We start from the raw sequence: 25,509 nt of genomic DNA, 5'->3' as shown, positions 1-25,509 counted from the left end.
GACAAATCTTTCTTGATGACTGGAGGAGCTTCCAGGGAGGAAAGGCTGACCGTTTTAAATGAAAACCCAGTTGATGAGACTAGAGAAGTGTGTCCTGAGAGTGGACCTATGGCAACAGAAGCATCACTCCACTGGGAGAAGACTGACCTCTTTCCCTTGGGGCTGCAGATTGTGCATGTCCCAGAGGGCGTAGAGGTTCACCAAAGCCACGGGCTGGGCCAGAGCTCGCACAGTATGCCACCCTGGCAGAAACCGATCTGTACTGATTATTCTAAACCACGCATTCTCAACCAGGTGACATTTTGTCCCTTCCCCACTCCTTGGGGATATTTGGCAATGCCTGGAGACAATCTGTCATCACAATAAGAGTGTTGCTATTGGCACTGAGTGGATAGAGGCCAACCATGTTGCTAAACATCCTAAAAGTGCATGGGACAGCTCCCCCCACCCCGCCGTAACAGTGAATTGTCTAGTCCAAATGTCAACAGAATTCATCTTGAAAAACCTTGTTCTGGAATGCGGCACATCGTGAGAGCTACGGCAAAGCCCAGGCTCGGGTGGGAGTGGAAAAGCAAAGAACATCAGTGATGAAGAAAACCTTAAAGTTTCCTCAAGGACCCTGCCAGGTCTGCGCCAGGGTTGTCAAGACAGGAGAGCGGAATAAGCAACTAACTACACCATGTGGTTTCAAGAATCTTGACTCGAGGTGGCATCAGATACCCTGTGTATTTTATTGTTCTGTTACTATACGAGCAGCATTACCAGGGCAACCTTGAGACGCTTCAAAGTTTCACTTTAATTGTTCAGTATCGAATATATACATTTTAAAAAATGTTCAACAAATGGAATTGTATTGTGCAAGACTCACTCTACCCTAATCTTGAATTTAAATCAGCACTTGAGGTGGAAAGAGTGTCCTGAATCTGTGTTTTAGACCTAGGGCCGAGCGGTCATTATGAAAATGGCAAACACAGTCCCAAACCATAAAACTGCCTGTAGGTACTCCTGGCTTGCAGCCAGATCTGAACTCAAAAGCCAGGAGTTTCCAGAAGGATTCAGATTCACAGTGGGGCTACTCACCCTGGTTCTGGTATGGAGAGGGCCAGGTGACAGAGCGGGTGTAGAGTGTTGACTTACAAGCCGAACTGAAATTCGGCATCATGAGAAAGTCTGGTGATTAATGCTACAGTTGTGAATTCCTGGCTCCCTTTGGATGCTGTAGTCAAGCTCGTGGTGTTCTTCACATATTAGTTTTTGATTGGCAGTTTCAAGGTTTTGTGTCTGAAATGTGTGGTTTATAAGTAGTAAATTGTGATCTCCCACATACCGCACCAAACCCTGACCCCCCCGCCCTGCCCCAGCAGCGGGTCCAGCTGTAAGTAGCTCTCGTTTTCTGAACCTTACAGGGCATCTTTCACCCAAGGGGAGGGATGGTCAGTTGCTTTTGTGCCCTCCTGGTCAGGAAGGGTCCTCACCCCCGATATTCCTTTACTAAAGCTTATATGACACCACTCCAAACTTAACCGTGCCGTCAAATCTGGCCCCATAGATTCTAAATACGAAAAGAAATTCTACAAGAGAAAAATGCCATGGGTGGTGATGTACAGAAGAAGAAATGAAGCAAATTGGCGGACGGTGAGCTGGCAGGCTAGAGGTCTCACCAGAGAAGGAGCCTGTACGAGGCTGTTTCTTCCTTTTAGTTTCAGAAATCCAGTGGTCAAGTCACCATCAAGCACGGATAATTACAAAAGCGGTTTCGATAGCTATATACCATATATATTTTATATAGCAAGAGGGAAAGAGAGAAATTTCCTCTTAGTAAAATATTCACTTTTGTCAACCCTAAAAGGTTTTGCTGGTGACCCTGTTGTAGCTGGCAGGAGTTTGTTTGTTTTGTTTTGTTTCGAACATGTGCAGTGTAGAAGCCATAGCATCTTTTCCTAAGAACTCCTCCTCGGTTGGGAAATTGTCCTACACAGTCTGCTTGCCTTGGCATTCACGTTTTGAACACTGAGCAGGCTTCCACCAGTCCCCGTTGTGACAGTGACAGATGTTACATTCATCCACTTTCACTTCAATGCCAGCCGGGATTATTGTTGTTCCTGCAAAGCAGTTTGGACCTGGAACACACATATACGTTGATTAGTTGATTAAATCTCAGAGGCTCCATTTTTCTCTTCTCGACCCCAATAAAAAAGCCAACCCCCAAAGCCAGGAATGAGTAGGTCAGATTACTCTCCACAGTTATTACTAAGGTATTTTCTAGCCATCTCTACTATTCTTTTGCACACAGCTCATAGTCCCTATGTGTATTTAAAAAAAAAAAAATAGATCCAGTGCACAAAAAACCTTCTTATTGTCTGTTACTTGCAGTTTTCTGAAGTATGATTCTGTGGCTCAAACTCTATTTGCTTTATCCTCTGGGGTCTAACTGTTGCTGAAGCAGCCTCTGAAACTCAAGTGGGAGTCTAACATGGTCGGCATCAGATGATGGTACCCTGTGGCCTGTCCTCTCACTTCCCGTGGTGGGTAGGTGACAATGAACTTCCTCATTGCCTGGCTTCAGCACCTCCCCAAAGCCCAGTTCCTGGAATCCCCAGATTGTTTCTTGATAACAATAAATAATTCATGACCAGATGATTTATTCATGTCCCAAACAGTCTTTGTTAGAGGTTCATTTGATTTTTATAAATGGAGCTCCTTTAATCTGCTGGCTATCTTTTTTTTTTTAAAGAATGACCTAAATGGTTGGGCTTTTGAAAGTCAGCAGGAATTTTATTTTTCTTTTTCAGATTGAGAAAAGCTTTACTGAAAAAGTCACCTGCTCAGTATAGGTGAATATTTTTAAAATTCACCAGTGTTAGTTTTTCACTTCTCTTTCTCTCCTTTCCCTTACTTCCCCTTTCTTCCCAGTCTGCAAATGCTGGTATTCGGTATTGGTGATATTATTTCTCAAAATCAAATAGAATAAAAATTGCTTCCCCAAGGTGCAGTGGGGTGGTGCAAATAGCTCAAGTCTCTGAAGTACGTATTTGGATAAAGAGAGGGAATTCTGTCTACTCATGATTTATCAACCCAGCATTACTGGCTACTTTCCATAACCACTACAAAGTAACATACATCAATATCAGTGCTCTACTTTCACTTTCTTACTGCTTGATAAGAATTTACGAGATTATCTTTACCATCAAATAAATGAAATCAGGGGTGATTGTTGTTCCACTTCATAATTGAAATCTTGTATAAAAATGGCAACTATGAAGTTATAATGCGTTCACACAAATCTATTTAATATGCTAGGATTTTAATCATCTGTTGCTTTAGCGATCCCAGACTTCAGTTGTGGATACACTTGCCAATGGCCTTTGTTTACATATGCCTTTCTTTCATTTGGTGGTCAAACATCCCAGGGTGTGTACCTGTGCCTGGTTCTCATGGAGAACCAACCAGCAAGACTAAGAGGGATATAATGGGTCATCACTGACAATTAAACAGCTAGCAAACTGTCTGCTCTCACCCAGGATGGTGCTTCTTTTTATGATGCTGTGGTTATAAGCTCTTGGCCATCTTAACTGCTGATTACTTAAGGATCACTGTTTTAGAATTTAAGTCATTGTTTCATAGGTTGAACGGTCTTTGGGGCTACACCTCCCTAAAAAGATTTCACATGAAATCATGAATTTGTTCTGGACCCAGAAAAAAAGGGAATCTGCAGAGAACTTGGCAAGGAGCCTTTTTCAAAATGTAGTTGGTTGTCTCATGGCTGTTGTTGACAGACCTCTCTCAGCCCAGCCAGTTTTAGGCCAGCCAGAATCTGGACAGAGCCAAACTAGCTTCGGAAGTCAAACTCGATGACCGCTACCACCTGTTTGCCTAGAGCCACCCCAGGGGAAGCAGTAGTTTCTCTCTCTACCTCGATTCTCATCAACTCTTTTCACCCAATTGTATACTTTTTTCCTTAACAGATGGGGGAAGGAAAAAAATGATTTCCAAACAGTGGTTCCAAAACAAAGAAGATTTGTTTTCTGAAACAGGCAGAATGTGATCTACTGAAGAGTTTTCTCAGTTTCTTGAGGGGATTTGGAAACCTGTCTGCAGAATCTTAAGTGTGAGTTTACGTGTGTAAGAGGGGTCATTCTGCTGGCTCACAGTGGGCAGGTTCATCTCAATAGCACAATAAAAGAAAAAAGCAGGGAAAGATCTTTGAAAAAGATTTCTGACAAGTCACTGTGCATATTTGAGAGAGATTTTATTAGTGCTCTAATTTTCCTACTTGTTCCTTTCTGCATGTGTTGGTGTTATACATGATCAGTATATATTTGATCAGCCTCTCTAAATCATTTCTTAAGAGCCCCTTAGAATTTCCCACTTTCTGGGGTCCTCTAAGCAAAGAGAGACCCTCAAAGTAGTAGATCAGAAAGAAACAGAGACAATATACAATAACAGTCACCTTACAGGCAATACGATGGCACTAAATTCATATCTCTCAATACTTACCCTGAATGTAATGGGTAATTACCCTGAATGTAATTGTAATTGGGCTAAATGCCCCAATCAAAAGACACAGGGTATCAGAATGGATAAAAAAACAAAACCCATCTATATGTTGCCTACAAGAAACTCATCTTAAACCCGAAGACACCTCCAGGTTTAAAGTGAGGGGGTGGAAAAGAATTTACCATGCTAATGTTCATCAGAAGAAAGCAGGAGTGGCAATCCTTATATCAGATCAATTAGATTTTAAGCCAAAGACTATAATAAGAGATGAGGAAGGACACTATATCATACTCAAAGGAACTGTCCAACAAGAAGATCTAACAATTTTAAATATCTATGCCCCTAACGTGGGAGCAGCCAACTATATAAACCAATTAATAACAAAATCAAAGAAACACATCGACAAGAATACAATAATAGTAGGGGATTTTAACACTCCCCTCACTGAAATGGACAGATCATCCAAGCAAAAGATCAACAAGGAAATCAAGGCCTTAAATGACACACTGGACCAGATGGACATCACAGATATATTCAGAACATTTCATCCCAAAGCAACAGAATACACATTCTTCTCTAGTGCACATGGAACATTCTCCAGAATAGATCACATTCTTGGTCCTAAATCAAGTCTCAACCGGTATCAAAAGATTGGGATCATTCCCTGCATATTTTCAGACCACAATGCTCTAAAGCTAGAACTCAATAACAAGAGGAAATTTGGAAAGAACCCAAATACATGGAGACTAAACAGCATCCTTCTAAAGAATGAATGGGTCAACCAGGAAATTAAAGAAGAATTGAAAAAATTTATGGAAACAAATGATAATGAAAACACAACGGTTCAGAATCTGTGGGACACAACAAAGGCAGTCCTGAGAGGAAAATATATAGCGGTACAAGCCTTTCTCAAGAAACAAGAAAGGTCTCAGGTACACAACCTAACCCTACACCTAAAGGAGCTGGAGAAAGAACAAGAAAGAAACCCTAAACCCAGCAGGAGAAGAGAAATCATAAAGATCAGAGCAGAAATCAATGAAGTAGAAACCAAAAAAACAATAGAACAAATCAACGAAACTAGGAGCTGGTTCTTTGAAAGAATTAATAAGATTGATAAACCCCTGGCCAGACTTATCAAAAAGAAAAGAGAAAGGACCCAAATAAATAAAATCATGAATGAAAGAGGAGAGATCACAACAAACACCAAAGAAATACAGACAATTATAAGAACATACTATGAGCAACTCTACGCCAACAAATTTGACAATCTGGAAGAAATGGATGCATTCCTAGAGACATATAAACTACCACAACTGAACCAGGAAGAAATAGAAAGCCTGAACAGACCCATAACCAGTAAGGAGATTGAAACAGTCATCAAAAATCTCCAAACAAACAAAAGCCCAGGGCCAGACGGCTTCCCGGGGGAATTCTACCAAACATTTAAAGAAGAACTAATTCCTATTCTCCTGAAACTGTTCCAAAAAATAGCAATAGAAGGAAAACTTCCAAACTCATTTTATGAGGCCAGCATCACCTTGATCCCAAAACCAGACAAGGATCCCAACAAAAAAGAGAACTACAGACCAATATCCTTGATGAACACAGATGCAAAAATTCTCGCCAAAATACTAGCCAATAGGATTCAACAGTACATTAAAAGGATTATTCACCACGACCAAGTGGGATTTATTCCAGGGCTGCAAGGTTGGTTCAACATCCGCAAATCAATCAATGTGATACAACACATTAATAAAAGAAAGAACAAGAACCATATGATACTCTCCATAGATGCTGAAAAAGCATTTGACAAAGTACAGCATCCCTTCCTGATCAAAACTCTTCAAAGTGTAGGGATAGACGGCACATACCTCAATATTATCAAAGCCATCTATGAAAAACCCACTGCAAATATCATTCTCAATGGAGAAAAACTGAAAGCTTTTCCGCTAAGGTCAGGAACACGGCAGGGATGTCCGTTATCACCACTGCTATTCAACATAGTACTAGAAGTCCTAGCCTCAGCAATCAGACAACAAAAGGAAATTAGAGGCATCCAAATCGGCAAAGAAGAAGTCAAACTATCACTCTTTGCAGATGATATGATACTATATGTGGAAAACCCAAAAGACTCCACTCCAAATCCGCTAGAACTTGTACAGGAATTCAGTAAAGTGTCAGGATATAAAATCAATGCACAGAAATCAGTTGCATTTCTCTACACCAACAACAAGACAGAAGAAAGAGAAATTAAGGAGTCCATCCCATTTACAATTGCACCCAAAACTATAAGATACCTAGGAATAAACCTAACCAAAGAGACTAAGAATCTATACTCAGAAAACTATAAAGTACTCATGAAAGAAATTGAGGAAGACACAAAGAAATGGAAAAATGTTCCATGCTCCTGGATTGGAAGAATAAATATTGTGAAAATGTCTATGCTACCTAAAGCAATCTACACATTTAATGCAATTCCTATCAAAGTACCATCCATTTTTTTCAAAGAAATGGAACAAATAATCCTAAAATTTATATGGAACCAGAAAAGACCTCGAATAGCCAAAGGAATATTGAAAAAGAAAGCCAAAGTTGGTGGCATCACAATTCCGGACTTCAAGCTCTATTACAAAGCTGTCATCATCAAGACAGCATGGTACTGGCACAAAAACAGACACATAGATCAATGGAACAGAATAGAGAGCCCAGAAATGGACCCTCAACTCTATGGTCAACTCATCTTTGACAAAGCAGGAAAGAATGTCCAATGGAAAAAAGACAGCCTCTTCAATAAATGGTGTTGGGAAAATTGGACAGCCACATGCAGAAAAATGAAATTGGATCATTTCCTTACACCACACACGAAAATAGACTCAAAATGGATGAAGGATCTCAATGTGAGAAAGGAATCCATCAAAATCCTTGAGGAGAACACAGGCAGCAACCTCTTCGACCTCAGCCGCAGCAACATCTTCCTAGGAACATCACCAAAGGCAAGGGAAGCAAGGGCAAAAATGAACTTTTGGGATTTTATCAAGATCAAAAGCTTTTGCACAGCAAAGGAAACAGTGAACAAAACCAAAAGACAACTGACAGAATGGGAGAAGATATTTGCAAATGACATATCAGATAAAGGGCTAGTGTCCAAAATCTATAAAGAACTTAGCAAACTCAACACCCAAAGAACAAATAATCCAATCAAGAAATGGGCAGAGGACATGAACAGACATTTCTGCAAAGAAGACATCCAGATGGCCAACAGACACATGAAAAAGTGCTCCATATCACTCGGCATCAGGGAAATACAAATCAAAACCACCATGAGATATCATCTCACACCAGTCAGAATGGCTAAGATTAACAAGTCAGGAAATGACAGATGCTGGCGAGGATGCGGAGAAAGGGGAACCCTCCTACACTGTTGGTGGGAATGCAAGCTGGTGCAACCCCTCTGGAAAACAGCATGGAGGTTCCTCAAAATGTTGAAAATAGAACTACCCTATGACCCTGCAATTGCACTGCTGGGTATTTACCCTAAAGATACAAACGTAGTGATCCGAAGGGGCACGTGCACCCGAATGTTTATAGCAGCAATGTCTACAATAGCCAAACTATGGAAAGAACCTAGATGTCCATCTACAGACGAATGGATAAAGAAGATGTGGTATATATACACAATGGAATACTATGCAGCCATCAAAAGAAATGAAATCTTGCCATTTGCGACGACGTGGATGGAACTAGAGGGTATCATGCTTAGCGAAATAAGTCAATTGGAGAAAGACAACTATCATATGATCTCCCTGATATGAGGGAGAGGAGATGCAACATGGGGGGTTGAGGGGGTAGGAGAAGAGTAAAAGAAACAAGATGGGATTGGGAGGGAGACAAACCATAAGTGACTCTTAATCTCACAAAACAAACTGAGGGTTGATGGGGGGAGGGGGTTGGGAGAGGGGGTGGGGTTATAGATATTGGGGAGGGTATGTGCTATGGTGAGTGTTGTGAAGTGTGTAAACCTGGCGATTCGCAGACCTGTACCCCTGGGGATAAAAATATATGTTTATAAAGCTGTAAAAAAAAAAAAAAAGAAAAAGAAAAAAGAAAGGATGAATACCCAAGTTTTGTAGCAACATGGACGGGACTGGAAGAGATTATGCTGAGTGAAATAAGTCAAGCAGAGAGAGTCAATTATCATATGGTTTCACTTATTTGTGGAGCATAACAAATAGCATGGAGGACAAGGGGAGATGGAGAGGAGAAGGGAGTTGAGGGAAATTGGAAGGGGAGGTGAACCATGAGAGACTATGGACTCTGAAAAACGATCTGAGAATTTTGAAGGGGTGGGGGGTGGGAGGTTGGGGGCACCAGGTGGTGGGTATTGTAGAGGGCACGGATTGCATAGAGCACTGGGTGTGGTGCAAAAATAATGAATATTGTTATGCTGAAAAAAAATAAAAATTAAAAAAAAAAAAAAAGAATTTCCCACTTTCTCAGCTCAGAAAGTATTAATTTATATTGATTGACAGACTGCAAGGAAAGATCCCTTGCACTTTGCCAGGATTGAACAGAGTCACTGCCTGTAAATAACATAACCACATCAATGGCCGACTTGGCGGCCAGAGATAGTTTACAGAATCCAAAATTCCTGTTTGATCTCATTAACAGTAATTTTATTAGCACCCTTCTGAGAGTTTCAGGTTAACTAAAGCCTTAAGTTTGTGGTTAATAGTCTTACCTGCTTAAAAGTAATTTAGTTAATTGTCAAGCAGAATGGTTGGCCCTATTTAGAAACTGTTCTAGTTTTGTCCCTTCCCCCTCAATAGTGGTGACGAAAATATTACTTGGGCTTTGAGAATATGAGTGATCCATGTGAGTTCCTTCCATAGGAGATCTATCCTTCTATCTATTCTTTTTTTTTTTCCTTTGGGAGATGTTTTTTTTCTTGGTTCGTGTGGAAGGATAAGTTGCTTAGAAGAGTAAACTCAATGGCAAAACTCAATGGCAAAAACAACATATTTAGTGCAAAAGACTTGGAGAGATCCTTAGAGGGAAACAGTGAAATGATTAAACTGAAGTCTGGCAAAGAGGACCTGCGAGAAAAGGTTAAAAGGATAAGGATTATTTAATCTTGAAAGAGAAGACAGAGGAATAACTCAATAACTCTCAGGGAATTAAGGCTTATTATGTGAAGAATGGTGACCAACTCTTCTTTCTTCTGACACCTAAAATAAGAGGAGATGGAGATACATTGATTCTCAAGGAATTAGAAACACACACACACACGAATCTCTCAGAGAAATGAGAACTAAGTAGACAGCTGTAGGGTGAGATCTCTTCTCTTAGACATCTTTAAGAACACAGGAGGTGTCATCTGTCTGGTATGTTTGAAATTGCCAGCTCCTTAAAAGTAAGACCTGAGTATCTGTCATTTCTTATGGTCCAGGCCTAATATTGTGTTTAGCACAAATTAAAAACTCTGTGTATCTTTATTTAACTAAGTTAAATAGTATGAACTAGCTAGTTATATAATGGAAGCAAAATTATTTTCTGAACTAATACATCAGGCTTATATATATCAGGCTTATATATCATATATATATAGCATATATATCAGGCTTAGTCCTAAAATATTGGTATAGAAATATTTTCAATTAATAGTAACATAACAATAATTTTCTGAGCACCTACTTCATGCCAAGAGTATGTCTCATTTAATCTTTCCAATTAGCCTTGTAAGGTGCACATTCTCAACCTTTGTGCACCTTACATGGTTTACAAGTCTATTTCTGAGCCTCAGAGATAGAAAATAGCTTGCCTGAGATCACATGTCTAGGAAGTGACATCAATCGGATATGAACTCAAATTTCTCTAATTTATAGAATACTTTTAATTGCCTACAAAAAGAGGCAGATGCCGATGAGTGCATTGCTGGCTTCCATTGCCCAGATCCTGAGTTTCTGATCAGAATTTAGAAGTCCAGATGATTTTGGTATTGAAGATGCATGCTGGGTTAAGTATCTTGATGGCTAAATAGAAGTGAGACTGTTTTTCTATAGATCTTTATCAGATTTATTGGTTTTATATTGTGTAGCCTTACAATCTTCAGAAAACACAATTCATCTAACAACTAAAAGAAATTTCCTGTGGAGAAGATTCTTGGATAGTGAGGCTTTGGTTTTCCTGTGGGCAGTAGCAAAATTCCCACTGGTACTAGAAGTACACCAAACGAGAAGCAGATTGAAAGTGAACTATGACTCAGGAGTCCTGGCTCAAGTCATGGTTCTGTGATTATCTATGTGACCTCCAGTGAGCACGGCATAACCCAATACTAATGGAACCCAATATGGTCTTGTCTCAGAAAGGATTCATATTTTTGGAAATGCAATAAAACTGGAAAGGCAATTCAAATATTTACTGGGAGTTGGAGCAAGGAGGGAAGAAGGAAAAGTAGACTAGGGATACTTCTACACCCCAAAAAAATTCTTCATGAAACATAATTTTCTCTATTATTCTGTGCATCTTTAAGTACTTAATTTGCACACTTATACAATAGAAAGAGGTTTGTGAACCTTTTCTTTTCCATGATGGAAATTATTCAAAAGAGATCTTTTAAAGGAGAGCAATATATGAAACATGTAAAAGCAGAGCTTCTCTGGTGAGGTGGCCATGAGGAGCCTGCAGCTCTGTCTTTCCGGCAGGACGTTTTTCCCATCTTCCCACTTCAACCTTGCAGAGATAGCTTATGAGGCATCTGCATAGACTATGGGGATCAGAGGGAGAGCATTTGGAGTGATCGCTTCCAGCTTCAGGAATCAAAGAAATCAGGAGAAAATAGATGTCATATTTGCGATTGTAAGAACTGAGCAGATTTGTTCAGGCTTTAAAGTTCTTCTTGCTGAGCCCTGAAATTTCCTGCATTAAAGGATACATAAACTACATAGAAAAAGAAGTCTATAGCTACTCCGATCACATCTCCTGAAGACCCATGCTTGGTTATGATGTTAAATATCACATTGGTTGCGTGGAGGAACAAATGCATAATCTGAAATAAGGTTGGGAAGAAAAGGATCTCAGAGCCCGGAGGTCATAACAGAGAACTTGACCTATGGGTCCGTGGAAAGATTTGGTGTGTGTTGGGGGAGGGAGGTGTTGGGAGGGTACGACTCACTGAGGAAGCGGAAAAAGCTGTGGGGTTAGAGTGATGTGTGTAGTAAGAAGTCACTAGGAGAATGGTGGTGTGCAGAGCTGGTGCTTCATACTGGCCTGCAAGAAACAAGTGTTAAGTATTCGGGAATTTTTTAATCTTGTTGACATTATTTTGGTAATGGAAAGCCATTGAAACATTTTAAGTAGGTGTGTGTGTGTTTGTACACAGATGCACATGTGCATGTATACATATATAATCATGAAGTAAAGACATTGATTCAAGAAACTGCACCAGTGTCATACCAGTGTCATTGTATGGTTCATCCACAGGGCACCTGTGATTGGATGAGACATGATATGTCTTGATGGAGGCAGGACCTTTGAGATTGCAGACAAAAAGCAGAACCCTCGGGCGCCTGGGTGGGCTCAGTGGGTTAAAGCCTCTGCCTTTGGCTCAGGTCATGATCCCAGGGTCCTGGGATCGAGCCCTGCATCGGGCTCTCTGCTCAGCAGGGAGCCTGCTTCCCCCCTCTCTCTCTCTGCCTGCCTCTCTGCCTACTTGTGATCTCTGTCTGTCAAATAAATAAAATCTTTAAAAAAAAAAAACAAACAGAACCCTCGCGGGCCCTGGCCCTGGGTGATGGTAAAACACATTCCTTCTTTGCTTTGACACATTAAAAGAATCTGCTAAGATGCTGGGGTAATATTAAATTAGTGTCAACAATTAACACATTGGCTTAAGTTAATTGATCATATTATTCCTATACAAAATAAGGTCCTAAGGGAAAATGCTCTAGGAAATGTGCAGTTTGACCTGGGGTGGGAGATGGGGGTGTGGGGAGGGATTTAATTTCTAGTAAGACAGCTTAGTAGGAGCCCTGTCGGGGACCAGGATCATGTGAAATCTAATGGAGATACTGGGCTGTTTGTTGGGGGGGGGGGAGGATCCTATCAAACAACAAAACCATGTTTAGATAGTTTAAGCTTAAAATACACTAATTAAAATAAGTTTTATATACAGACTATCCAGAATACCAAAAAGAACAAAGTTTGAAGGTAATACAATCAGGAGCAAGGGCCAAACTCATGCTACAGACCCAATAAAAACACACCTTGGGTACGGATAAAGTGGCTTGCTCCCTCGATATCACCAACCTGGATGCTGCTGCTGGAACCATCAGCACCGCTGCCTCTCTTACTAGTATTTGCCAGAATGGAGACTTCTTGGATTTACTAGTTTACAGTTCAAAGTCTCCAGCAGGTGAGCCTGGAGATAGAGGTTAGTCAACGGTCTGCACCTTGGCTACAAGGGAAGCTGAAACGCAAATAGTTGGTAGTTGTAACTTCTTTAGGGAGAGGGAGGCTTTCCTTCTGCACAGAAGATTCCCCAGTCATCGGAAAGAGGCCGTGGTTTATTGCTGGTACTAAGAAGGATCAGGAAAGTCAGTGAGGGCAAACTTCACCTGTTTTGAGTTTTTTCTGGGCTGACTTCCAGTATCCTTGTCTAGCAATCAGAACACAAACATTCAGAACAAGATTGCTCTAAACGTGAGTTTTATAGGTGTTAATAAGACAACGTTTCTGCCTTCAGGAGTTGATATTCTAGTGTGGGTGAATCTGATACAAAGCACAAAAACAAACATGGCCATTTCAAGACAGTCCCTGGAGAAAGTAAACAAGAGAGTGTAGTTGAGGGCCAGACCTGGAGTGGGAAAATTCTTTATAGTTTACAGAGCATGGCTGTATATGTTTTCTCATTTCATATTCACCCTAATGCTGTAAGGTGGTTAACACAAATCCCATTGCACAGGTGAAGGAAGTAAAGCTCAGAGAGATGAAGGAACTTGACAAAAGGCAGAGAATACGCAGCAGGAGAGCCTACATTTCAGCCCTCCTAGTCTGACCCCTCTGGTTGACTACTTCCCTTGAGGAGAATCTTTCTTTTTTTCCTTTTCCTTTTCCTTTTTTTTTTTTAAATTAACATTTAATGTATTCTTTGCCCCAAAGGTACAGGTCTGTGAATCATCAGGTTTACACATTTCTCAGCACTCACCATAGCCCATGCCCTCCCCAATGTACATAAGCCAGCCATCCTATTCTTACCCCCCCAACCCCCAAACAACCCTCAGTTTGTTTTGTGAGATTTAGAGTCTCTTATGGTTTGTCTCCCTCCCAATCCCATCTTGTTTCATTTTTTTTCTTCCCTAACCCCCACAACCCCCCACCCTGCCTCTCAAATTCCTCATATCAGAGAGATCATGTGATAGTTGTCTTTGAGGAGAGTCTTTCTTTATGTGTACTATTACTTCCTTCAATGCCAGTCAGAATCGAACACTCTCCTATTCCCGACTCCCAGTTTTCTGTCACAGGGAACTCAGACAAAACCCAAATCTAGGCGATGTGACTGAATTTAGTTAATACTTTAGGAATTCTTCTTAATAATTTTCATGAACAGCCTTATTCCTTCTTGACATGAAGTAGTATTTTGTTCATTTTATAAAAGAGACAATGAGACCCAGAAATGTTTCGAGTGACTTTGAGAAAGCCACACAGCTGGTAAAGGATGGAACAGGCAGGTTGCTCTGTTCCGTTCCAGAGGCCAAACTTCTCTGTGAGTAGGAGTTACTTTTCATTTCCTCCAGTTTTGATAGCATTTAGGATGTTGTGGGACATATTGGAGAGAAACTGTTGGGATATTTAAGTTCCTATTTTGAGAGAGAGAGAGAAGGAGAGAGGTGTGTGTGTGTGTGTGTGTGTGTGTGTGTGTGTGTGTGTAGGTAAAGGGGTGAATAGGCAAAAAGGTGAATGTAAAGGGGAAGATTTGGAGCAGAGACGCTCCAGCAGCTTTATTCAACCTCTTCTCTCTAACTGTGAAGTGGGAATTGCTCCCAAGGAGCTGATCTCACTGAGGAGTCAGTGTGGTTTCTAGCGATCATCTCAGAGGGCGGCAGCCAGCCTGGCATGGAGACGTATCCGTAGGAGATGCCCTGTCCTTGTTGCTTGTTGACCCAGATCCCCTTTATTGTTAAAGTCTCTCCTTCCCAGAGACTAGGAAAACCAGGCTGCTCACGACTCCTTTATAGATGCTTCCGGATTATAAATTGGTATGGCGCCCCTGAAAGTCCTCCTTCTGACAACAACTTCATATTGCTTAATGATCCCCTTTTGAGTATTGCAATTTCTGGCCTTGATTTGAAAATTTATTATTGACGCTTAGTGTCTTTTAGAAATTGGTTGTAAATGATCTTCCTGCTGCATAAATGAGGCAGATTCCTATTGTGTGAGGCCATAAACATTCTATATTTCTTTGGCAGGGCATCTAAATCAGTGTTTCAGCAAAGGGTAGGTTTGTAGGCCTCTGTCTGTGGGTAGAATTGGATTGGATTATGTTCTTCCTTTTAACTGATTTTAATTCTCTGCTTCATGAAGTCTGATAGATGTTATTATGCTATGGAAAAGCAAATAGGCTTTCTGATCAGGTGTACACTCATTTCCAACTATTACAATCTTGGAGAAAATGTTTCTTAAAAAAATAGTAATGCGAGCCAATCGCAGTTAAAATTTAAGTGACTGAAACCTCCCCAGTATCATGTTCAAATAACCCTGGCCTGGACAGAGAGCAGTTACTTGCTGAAGGGAGCTTCTAGCTCCTTTCCCTTGGAGAATGAGGTACCTCTCTCTGCCTGCTTTAGTCATCCATCCCTACGTTACATTCCAACCATTTTATTAAACCTCAGAACAAAAAGCTTCCTCAGATTAAGGTGGCAAGTTTCAGGAAGGATTGTTTTCTCTGAGGCTGCCCTAGAGGTGCCTGTTAATCATTTTATTTGAAAATTCAGTATCACTGAACTCCCACACAAATTTCAGTGTGAGAGCTCCGGAGAGTTTTCTGGCCCTTAAGTATGTAAGATTTATAGCCTGGTGCTCCAATTAAGTAAAATGCAAGGAGCGGAGCGGAGAAAGGAAGGACGTGGTCAAGCTACACAATAGGGTAAAGGTTGGCTGCTCTTTCTCTCATTTTGGGCGCATCAGCAGGCTGGGAGAATCAGGCTTGGTTCACATCCTGTATGAGTGGGACATACATGTCCAGGCTCACCTTCAAAAGGATGTGTGGCCAGAACGTGGCTTAATTTGCTATTGTAGAAGACATTTTATCTGCTCAGGTTTTGCTTCAAATGATGAAATAGTACAACCCAATTTTCTAAGCTGCAATGAGACTGCCCTCCCCTTGTTACCGCAGTCAGTGGTTTTCAGGTAACTTTCATATTTCTTTTCAGCAGTCCTAAAGTTAGGAAGAACTGATATTAGTGTACCCATTTGACAGGTGAGAGAACTGAGTTTCAAAGAGAGAAGAGATGAGGTGACTTACTGCTCACTTATTTACTAGGTAAGAAGATTAGGGCTTGAGTCATACCCTCTATGTTTCAATCCCATTTCTGCCATTTACAGGAGGTATGATCTCAGTGCCCGCAGCCGTAAAGCGGGAATAATGCTGAAATGAGTGTACCTGTCTTCTGGAGATTTTGAAAAAGCAAATGAATTAATATATGTAAAGTACTTAGAATGGTGCTTGTCACATACTGATACTAGGTAAATATTGCTATTTATTTATCATGCTGATTATTATTATTACCTGAGTTACAATCTAGGCTACTTTGGATGGGATATGGATTCTAGGCCCTTTGGTTGGTAGTCTAATTAAAAAAAAAATAGAACATCAGTGAAGAAATTAATCTTATTAATGCCAATTTATATATATGTATATATATATATTTTTTTTTTTTTGCAAAGTCAGTAAACATACAACAATAAAATTTTTTCTATGTGGATTTTCCCCAGGCCTATTCACTATTTACCAGGAAGCTAGATGGATAAAAAGAACACCTGAATAGAGAGCATCACTGGGGAGAATTAGGGGAGATCTATTAGTTTGAGCTAGCTGTTGACTATGGAAGGATCATTAGAAAAATGATTTAAAATGGTCTGTTTGGACTGCTAATGATAACTGTTTTTTTGTTATTGTTGTTGTTGGAAAGAAAGGGTCCAGATATGGTGGGAGAAAATCTAAGTTAAAGGATAACAAAGATTGCATAGTAAAAGGCAGAGTAGGCAGTGGTATCTATATATATCTAAATATCTGAATTATTTCTCTGCCCATCCATCCATTTGTCCCTGATCTATTCAATCTTTTATGCATTTTTAAAAAACAAAAATAGGATAAGTATAAATGCCTATTAATAATGACATATTGAATGAATTATGTGAACTGCTTCATACTCTTCAGTAACCATTAAAAATAATGTATTACTACCTCCAGCTGACTTGCAGAGATTTTCTTGAGTTCTTATTGAGTAAGAAAGGCATTATACAGAGAGCTGGGTACAATATTTTAATAAAATAAATGTAGATAAACAAACTTCTGTTTGTATGTTGGTATAGAATTATATGCAAATAGAGAAAAAATAAAGAAGTACCAATACTACATTGTTGACATGGATTATCTTGCTGGAGGGAAGGATTGCTGATGGGGAAGGAGATGACTAGGACAAAGGAGCAGGATAAAAGCATGTGCATTATGATCTGTGCAAGTGTTTCTATGTATAAAAACAGAGAATTCTTACATTGCATTGCATTTTAAAATCATTGTATATGTTTAATGATTAAAACCTTTTCCCCTTAAAACCTGGTATAAATTGATAATGCAGCAGACAGACCCATTTAGAAGTGAGGAAATATAGTGAAAATCATAAAAAGGGGCAGACAAAGCAGAACTCTCAATATTCATTTTCTTAAATCTAGAAGTTTTATGGCTGTGCTGTTTATTACAGTAGCCACTAGCCACGTGTGCCTAGGGGACACTGGAAATGTGGCTAGTCCAAAATGAGATGTGCTGTAAGTGTAAGAAATATCAGATTTCAAAGATTTAATATGCCTTTGAATGTGAGAAAAAACAAGTAAAATAGCTTATTAATATTTACTATGTCAATTACATATTGGATGAAAATATTTGGGGTATATTGAGTTCAGTAAAATACATTATTAAAATTCATCTCTTTTTTACTTTTCTAAAGTGGCTAATTAAAAAAAAATTTAAAGTTGTTTAAAATAATATTAGAAAACTTAAAATGACACATGTGACTTTCATATTTCTATTTATTACCAGCATTGAGGGATTTTTAAAAATTTTTAAAGTATTTTTCAAAAGATTTTATTTATTTATATATTTATTTGACAGAGAGAACACAAGCAGGGGGAGCCGGAGTGGGAGCAGGAGGGGGAGAAGCAGGCTTTGGGCAGCAGGGAGCCCGATGCAGAGGTCAATCCCAGGACCCAGGGATCATGACTCCAGCCAAAGGCAGATGCTTACCCTTAACCGACTGAGTCATCTGGGCGCCCCCAGCATTAGGGAATTACAAGACGATAACAAGGTGTTGGTAATGGGCCAGAGGAAACTACCATTTACATAAACCTGGTAGGAAAGAATGCTAGGTGTTGTGGAAAAGGGCATATTTTCAGCACAGGGATTCTCAGTGTGGGCCCTTGATCATCAACATCATTGGGAATATCTTTGAAATGCAAATTTTCCAGCCATGCCAGATGCCAAGTGAATCAGAACCTTTGGCTATGGAACCCACAATCTGTGTTTTAACAAACATTTCAGGTGATTTTGATGCAGGCTAACATTTGAGAACTACTACTTTAGAATAAGGGAGACCTTGGATTAAAACCTTACCATTGGGCACCAGGAAAATAGCATAATTAGTCTGAGTTTTGGAAGATGCCTCAAAATAGACTGAGCTCATCCAAAAAGCAATGAATTCATCATGCTACAAGAACATAGGCTTTTAGCCATGGGGTCATTCCTGAGGAGAAATTTTGAGCAAGTAAATGGTAGTTAAATGGTTCAATTACTTTCAAGTTTCAGCACAGCCTCTGAGCTGTCATTATCGTGTTTCTTTGATAAGTGTGATTTTTACCCACATGACAGCTTTGAGAATCAAAGAATCGTGTGTGAAATTTGGCATTTGGAACCATTTTGGATGCTTTAATGACCTCACTTTCTGAAAAACAAGTTGGTTATCACTGGAAAGAAAATAGTATATATTTATCTTTGGGATAGAAACATGTTAGAAAAGCTTGTATTACTCAGTTTTGTCCAACTGTCATATAAAAAAAATTTTTTTAAGCAACAAACTTTCTACTTTTGACAGCTAACTTAGTATCTTTGAAAATTGCCTACTTCATTGATGAAAAATTGCAAACCTTCTTTTTATTTCCTTAATATGCTTGAGTAAACACACTAAAATGGAAGTCACATCCTTGTTGGGGAGAGGAGCATAAATCAACAAAATGGGCATCACCACACACAGACACGCACACACACCACATCACATTTCATAATGGAGGTAAAGAGAAAAATTTCCATTTTCATTCTTTATCTTCGAAGACACAAAATGCTTTGCAACTGGAAAAAAAGATGATAGGCAGATTATTTCATTATTGGGTTATATGACCAAAGATGCCTGACTGACATTACTATGATTTTCAGAGCAATGTATTATTAGACATGCCATGGGTAAATTAAGAAACAAAGTGACATTTTCTTTAATGTCCATCTAGATAGCTAATAACTATGGCACAGAAATGATGACAAGATTAGTAAAAATAAATAGTATAAATGAGAGTCTAGTCTGGAAACATTTTAGTCTAGCTATATAATGTCCACCAGATAGATGTATTTCCTTCTCACATGCATTTAGCACAAGTAGATCTCAAATATAAATAATAGGATAAAATTATGAAAAATGAAGACTACATCTACCAAGGGGATTTAATCTAGTCTAGGAGTCAGAGAAGGGTGCCTTAAGTGATGGGTGATAATGGGAGGAAGGGACAAAGGAGTGACATTTGAACAGCTCCTAAGTGCAATGAAAGCTTGGCACAAAGGGAAGCATTTGAGATTCTGCAGAGAATCAATGAGAGGAAGGACCAAGGACAAAAATAGAGACATAGGTAGGAGCTAATTCTTTGTGTATATGTGTGTGTAACTATATTTTGGATTTTTGGATTGCATCTAAAGGGCAGTTGAAACCATGACATCACCAGATTTACTTTTTAAATAGTATACACTGGGTTCAGTGTGGATAATGAGTTGAGTAGAAGTGAAGGCTGTGTTGCAGAAGGTAGACCAATTTAAACAGTTCTTGAATTAGTCCAGAGAAAGAGAATCATGGTTTAGACAAGGATGGTGGCCCTGGCAATAGAGAGCAAAGAGTGAATTTGAGCAGTATTTAGGAGGTGAATCAACATGATTTGGTGATAGACCAAATGTGTGAGATAAAGTAGAAGATGATTTGAGCAAGGATGCAGGACACTGATGAATGAACAGAATTTGAGGGAAGGCAGAAGAGAATGCAGTTAATGTTAGAAAATCTGAACCTATGTGCCCATGAATCATCTAAGTGGAGATGAATAACAGAATAGAACTGACTGAACTGGGAAGAGAGAGTTGGGAGTGTCTGGTAAATGAATGGTAATTGAAGCCAGGAGAGTAGCCGTGGTTTCCCTGGAGCTCAGTGTAGTACAAGAAGAGACTCTAGGGCATCAGCATCATTTAAGGAGCAGATAGAGGAGTTGGAGCCCATCAAGGTGACTTGAGAAGTCTTCAAAGAGGAAGAAAAAAATAACAGTATATAGTATCAAAGGAGCAAAGGAAAGGACATGTTTCTGGTAGGATAGGTGACAGCAGTGTCAAATGCAGTGGAGAGGGCAACTGATATCTAGATAGAGACAAGGTTATTGGTGACTCACGAGAGCAATTTCTGTGGAGTAGTGAAGGCAAAAGCCAGGCCAGAGAAGATTGAGGAATAGTCGGCAGGAAGGGGAATATAGACTTGAAGTCCAGTCAGTAGCTCTATGAGGCCAGGGTTTAAGATGAGTGAGATAAACATGTTTAAATGGTGGTGGAGAAGAAACAGGGGGGAGAGAGAGTTTGAATATAAAGAAGCAGGGTTGGAGGGGTGGGAAGAATTCTTGATGGGACAGTCTCTGAGAAAGCCAGAGAGCATGGAATGACTTTGATAGCAGATAGGGAACCTCCTCCATGGTAATAGGCAATAAGAGGCTGAGGGAGTTTCTGTGACAATTTCTATTTCCTCTAGGAAATAGGAAGTAGCACTAATCTGTGGAGTGGAGGGAGAAGGTGAGGAAAGAGAGGGGTTGAGGCAGTCTTTTGAGGAAATGAAAAGGCTAACTAGGGAAACATAATGAAATTGTTGCACAGTTCGAAGGTCCAGATGAGGATGGTGACCACATGTAATGGTACCAATTTGATTGTTTGTGCAGTTGTCCCCTCTATTCTTCAGCAATATTAAGGAATAGTGCCCCAGGCAGGCAGTCATTATGGAATGACCCTATGACCTTGGGACGAGTCACTGATTCTCTCTGTGCCTCTGTCTCCTCATCTGTGACCTGAAATCCTGATAGGATTGTTGTGATTATTAAGTGAGTTAATACCCACAAAATACTGAGAATAGTTAGCATATTGTATGCACCCTGGAAATGTTAGCTATGCTCCAGTTTTGGGGTTTGGGCAGGCATGTGAGGACAGGAGAAAAGGGAAAGGAGTTATTAACAAGAGTGTGGTTGAAATTGTAGACAAAGGAATTAAGCTGGAGAACAAAGAAAGTGAAGCTTATTCCCAAAATACCTAGGTTATTTTGTATTTACTGGATGTCCTTCTGGTATAGGGCCTAAGAATATAGTAGGCTAGTTTTGCTGACAGAATTATAGTGTTGGTGGAAAGTGAAATAACATTATCTGAGATTTGTCATTTCAGGTCCTAAAGTAAACCTTGACTGTGGAATCCAATGTGTAAGGGATTTACATTAAGAAGATTGTTGTGTTGTTGTTGTTGTTTTATGAGAACTTTAGCTTGAAGCACATCCTGTGTGTCACATTTCATGGTCTGAACTCCTGTAAAACGGGAACGTTCTTAAAAAGAGAGAAAAAAAATCATAAGCAATATTAAGGGAATCCTCTCAAGTTAAGGCAATTTTGTTTAAAGGCTGTAAATTTGCCAACTGTTTATGTTCTTTTCCTTGAGGTCCACAATGCAATTTAAACCAGAAAAACAATCAGTTTGGCCCGAGCTTGAATTGCTGCAGAATAAACAACCTCCAAAACTGAACTTTAGAAGGAACTCTCTGCATTGCTGATGTACCGAAACACTCAGAGGTGCAGTTTTGTCTCCAAGAATATATTTTGTATGGTCATTCAGATCATGCTTGAGACCCTGGCCTTTTATCATAAACATAAATGGACTTGAGACACCAATATTTATTTCCAGGTAGGAAAATTATTGAGGTTTTATATGGAAAAAATATTATTGAAGAGCCTGTCGAGTTCTCTGAAAATAGGAAAATAGTTTCATGCACTAATAAGCAAATAAATAAAATACAATTACCTGCTTGCTGGCCCCTCCACCCTCCCCACCCCTGGAGAGTCTAGAAGTCTTGATTTTACTCTTGCCTATGGAAATGATTTTTCCTTCAGTTTAGAGGAAACATTTAGAAATGGGGAGGGTGGGGAAAAGAAGGATCCAGATAGTCTATGTTAGGTACAAATATTGCCAGTCTTATCTCAAAGATATCCACAAATCTGCTGCCTTCCCGGGAACAGCCAATGGCCAGATATCAATTATTCAGGATAGTTTATTTATGCACTTATCCAAAAGCATTGATTGAAGGGCACCTATGTGCAAATTGATAGAGATACAGTGATCATAAGACCAATTCCCATAAACTCTCAAGGAGCTTACGCTCTAGCAGAAGTGAGGTGGATACATGGAAACTGGACTTCTTTGGAGAATGTAAGAAGGAACCTAATCAAAACTGAAGACAAGGAAGGCTTTCTGGAGATGTGAAGCCTGAGTGGATCTTGTGGGATGACTGGGAGCTATTCTGTTAAAGGATCAGGGTGGCACTGGTGGGTAGGAAAGATGGTCCAAGGTAAGTTAAGTGGAATGAGCAAGAAAAGGTTACGATTCATTGAAAAAAAAAAATGTGAGGAATTCCATGTAGTTGGAGATTAGGTTTCCAGGAGTGGTATAGGGAGCTGAAGCTAGAAGAGAAGGAAGGGCAGTGGACAGGTCCCAGAAGACCTTGTAAGCTGCACAGTAGAATGGCTTTCACCGTTGAAGGCATGGAACCAAGTACTAAAAGGTTGTTGAGTGGTGGGGTAGCATTATCATATTTGTGCTAGAGCCAGAGCCCTCCTGCCCTGTGTGGGGTGGCTTTGGAAGGCATTCAGCCTGGAGGGAGCAAGAACAGTAATTACTTCAGAAAGGAAATGAGAGGGTGCCTGGGTGACTCAGTGTTCTGGGAGTCTGGTTCTCCCTCTACCTTTCCTCCTTGCTTGTGATTTCTCTCACACATTCTCTCTCAAATAAATAATAAATTCTTAAAAAGAAAAGAAAAGAAAAGGGAAAGGCCCACAGTGAACCAGTGGCAACAGTAATGGAGAAGAGAAGACAAGCCAGGGTGATACTAAAGAAAATAGAATTGATAGAATATAGATGTAAGTAGTATGGAAGAGGAAATAAAATGTTTATAGTTCTTGCCGATATGGGGATAGTAGGTGGTGTCTTTCACTGAGAGAAATAAGGCAGGATAGGTAAGTTTAGGGGAAAGGTCCAGAGTTCAGTTCTAGAACACTGAGTTTTAAATGTCTTTGCTAATAATAAGGTCAGAATAAGTCATGGGATATAAAGGTTGAGATGTCAAGGGAGATATTTGAACTGGAAGCATCAATTCAGAAGTTTTCAAGATATAAATGGTGATTGAATCCATAGAAGTGGCCTCTTAGGAAGAGAGAGAATAAATAACAGGAAGGTTACTATTGGCAGAACCCCAGGGAACTAAGATTTAAGTCATGAGTAGAGAAATGGAAACCTGAGAAGAGGTCTGGGAATGAATGGCTATAGGGATGATGTAAGAAGATGTATTGGGAGTCAATAGAGAAGGTTTCAATAAGGAGTCAGGTGCTATTGGGAGTGGAATGAAATGAGTTGAATGTATACATTGTGTTTAGTATCCAGCAGGTCCTGGATGCCCCAGACCAAAGCAACTTCTGTGTCCTTATGCGGTGGAAGCTGGATGTCAGCAGGCTTAAAAATGACATGTGAGGTTAAAAAATACAGAGACTACATATTCAGGAAGCCTGGTTTTGAAGAGAAGTTGAGATGCAGGCCAGGGGACAAGAGCACAAACTTACTGAGCAGGAAGGAACTCATTCAATCTATTTGAGGCCTTTCATTTTTCATTTTTATTTTTTTAAGGTCAGGAAGATGTACCTATCTATAGGCTGAGAGGAAAGAACCCATGGTGAAGGAAAGGTTGCCTGTTTAGAGAAAAGGAAGTGGTATAGGGAATGAGTTCTAAGACTTGCTAATCAAAGTAAAGTGACATGGTGGTTTTTATTATAAATGGATGTTGGATTTCATCAAATACTTTTATTTTTTGCATCTATTGAGCTGTAACAACACAGATGGATATAGAGGGAATTATGCTAAGTAAGTCAGAGAAAGACAAACACCTCATCTTTATATGTTGAATCTAAACAACAAAACAAACCAAAACCAAATCAAACCAAACCAAAATTCAGACAGAGACTCATACATACAGAGAACAACCTGGTGATTGCCAGAGGGAGTGGAGTGGGGGAATGGGTGACTTGGTGAAGGGGATTAAGAGGAGCAAATTTGAAGGCATAAAATAAAGAAGTCCCGGGGATGTAAGGCACACCACAGGGACTATAATCCATAATACTGTAGTAAGTTTGTATGGTGACAGATGGTAACTAGACTTAGTGTGGTGACCATTTTATAATGTATGTAAATATCAAGTCACTCTGTGGTATACCTGAAACTAATCTATTGTATGTCAACTATACTTTGATAAAATAAAATAAAATAAAATGCCACGATCTCAGGGCCAGCAGCAGAGGTATCACCGGGGAGCTTGTTAGAAAGGAACAATGTCAGGCCTCCCCCAGACTTCCTAAGTCAGAGTCTGCTTTTAAGGAGAAAGGAAATTCTACTGAGATATGAAGATAAGGACTATAAGATGTGAAGAGGACAGGTGTATTTCTTAATGTGGGTGGGGGAGTGAAAATGATGTCACTTTGCTGAGAAGGGATGACGCAGCCTACTGAGGATGGGAGGGAGTTGGGGACATGTGGTCCAAGAGAGCCAGCTCATAATGTCTGAACGGGTAGCATGGAAAGCCTGATTGAGAGAGGAAACCTTGGAGTCTATTGTCATATACAACTAAGTGTTTGTGTGAAAGTTTCCACCAGCCTAAGGCTGGTATTGGAGGAGGCAGGGACTTAGGTTGATGTTGTTTGGGGTTTTGCTAGGCAAGTGGAAGTTGATGGGAAAGAGGGTGAATTAATGACTGAGGTCTAGGTTGGAAAGAGTAATCAATAAAAATCAATGGGAACTGATAGATTGGAAGGAACTGGGGATCCATCACAGTCATGAATAGAAATAAGAACTATTACACTGCCAGCAACAGTGGCTGCTCGTCCAAAAAAGAGAGGTTCCTTTTCACTGCACAGTTTTTTGTATGTTTTACAAATAGTCCCTCTAAAACATCTGTTCTCTCCCTGCCCTGGTGACCTATCCAGCCAGAGTCTGAGACTGTTCCAAGTACTGAAACTGTCTACTGAGATAGCTTCCTCACTGTGAAATCTACTACAACTTCTCAGTTCTTTAAATGAGAGTAAGAAGATTTGTAAAATCTGACTGAGGATTTTTAAAAACCAGAATGATGTTCTTTCCTGTCTTGAATGCCCTTTATTTTT

At 39.9% G+C, this 25,509-nt stretch overlaps 1 protein-coding gene across 1 annotated transcript in view; it reads right to left on the bottom strand.

Annotated features, from left to right (window-relative positions):
* Nucleotides 1-282: 282 nt before the first annotated feature.
* The window catches only part of VWC2L (von Willebrand factor C domain containing 2 like), a 160,648-nt gene continuing 135,421 nt past the window's right edge, over nt 283-25,509 (bottom strand). Inside the window, exon 4 of the mRNA XM_047721573.1 lies at nt 283-2,120. Within this exon, the coding sequence (XP_047577529.1) occupies nt 1,972-2,120 (149 nt within the window). The 3' untranslated portion in view covers nt 283-1,971. The remainder of the gene's footprint in view (nt 2,121-25,509) is intronic.

The sequence above is a fragment of the Lutra lutra genome, chromosome 3 (genome assembly GCF_902655055.1).
Source record: "Lutra lutra chromosome 3, mLutLut1.2, whole genome shotgun sequence".
Classification (NCBI taxonomy): domain Eukaryota; kingdom Metazoa; phylum Chordata; class Mammalia; order Carnivora; family Mustelidae; genus Lutra; species Lutra lutra.
This window is presented reverse-complemented; position numbering and strand designations above follow the sequence as displayed.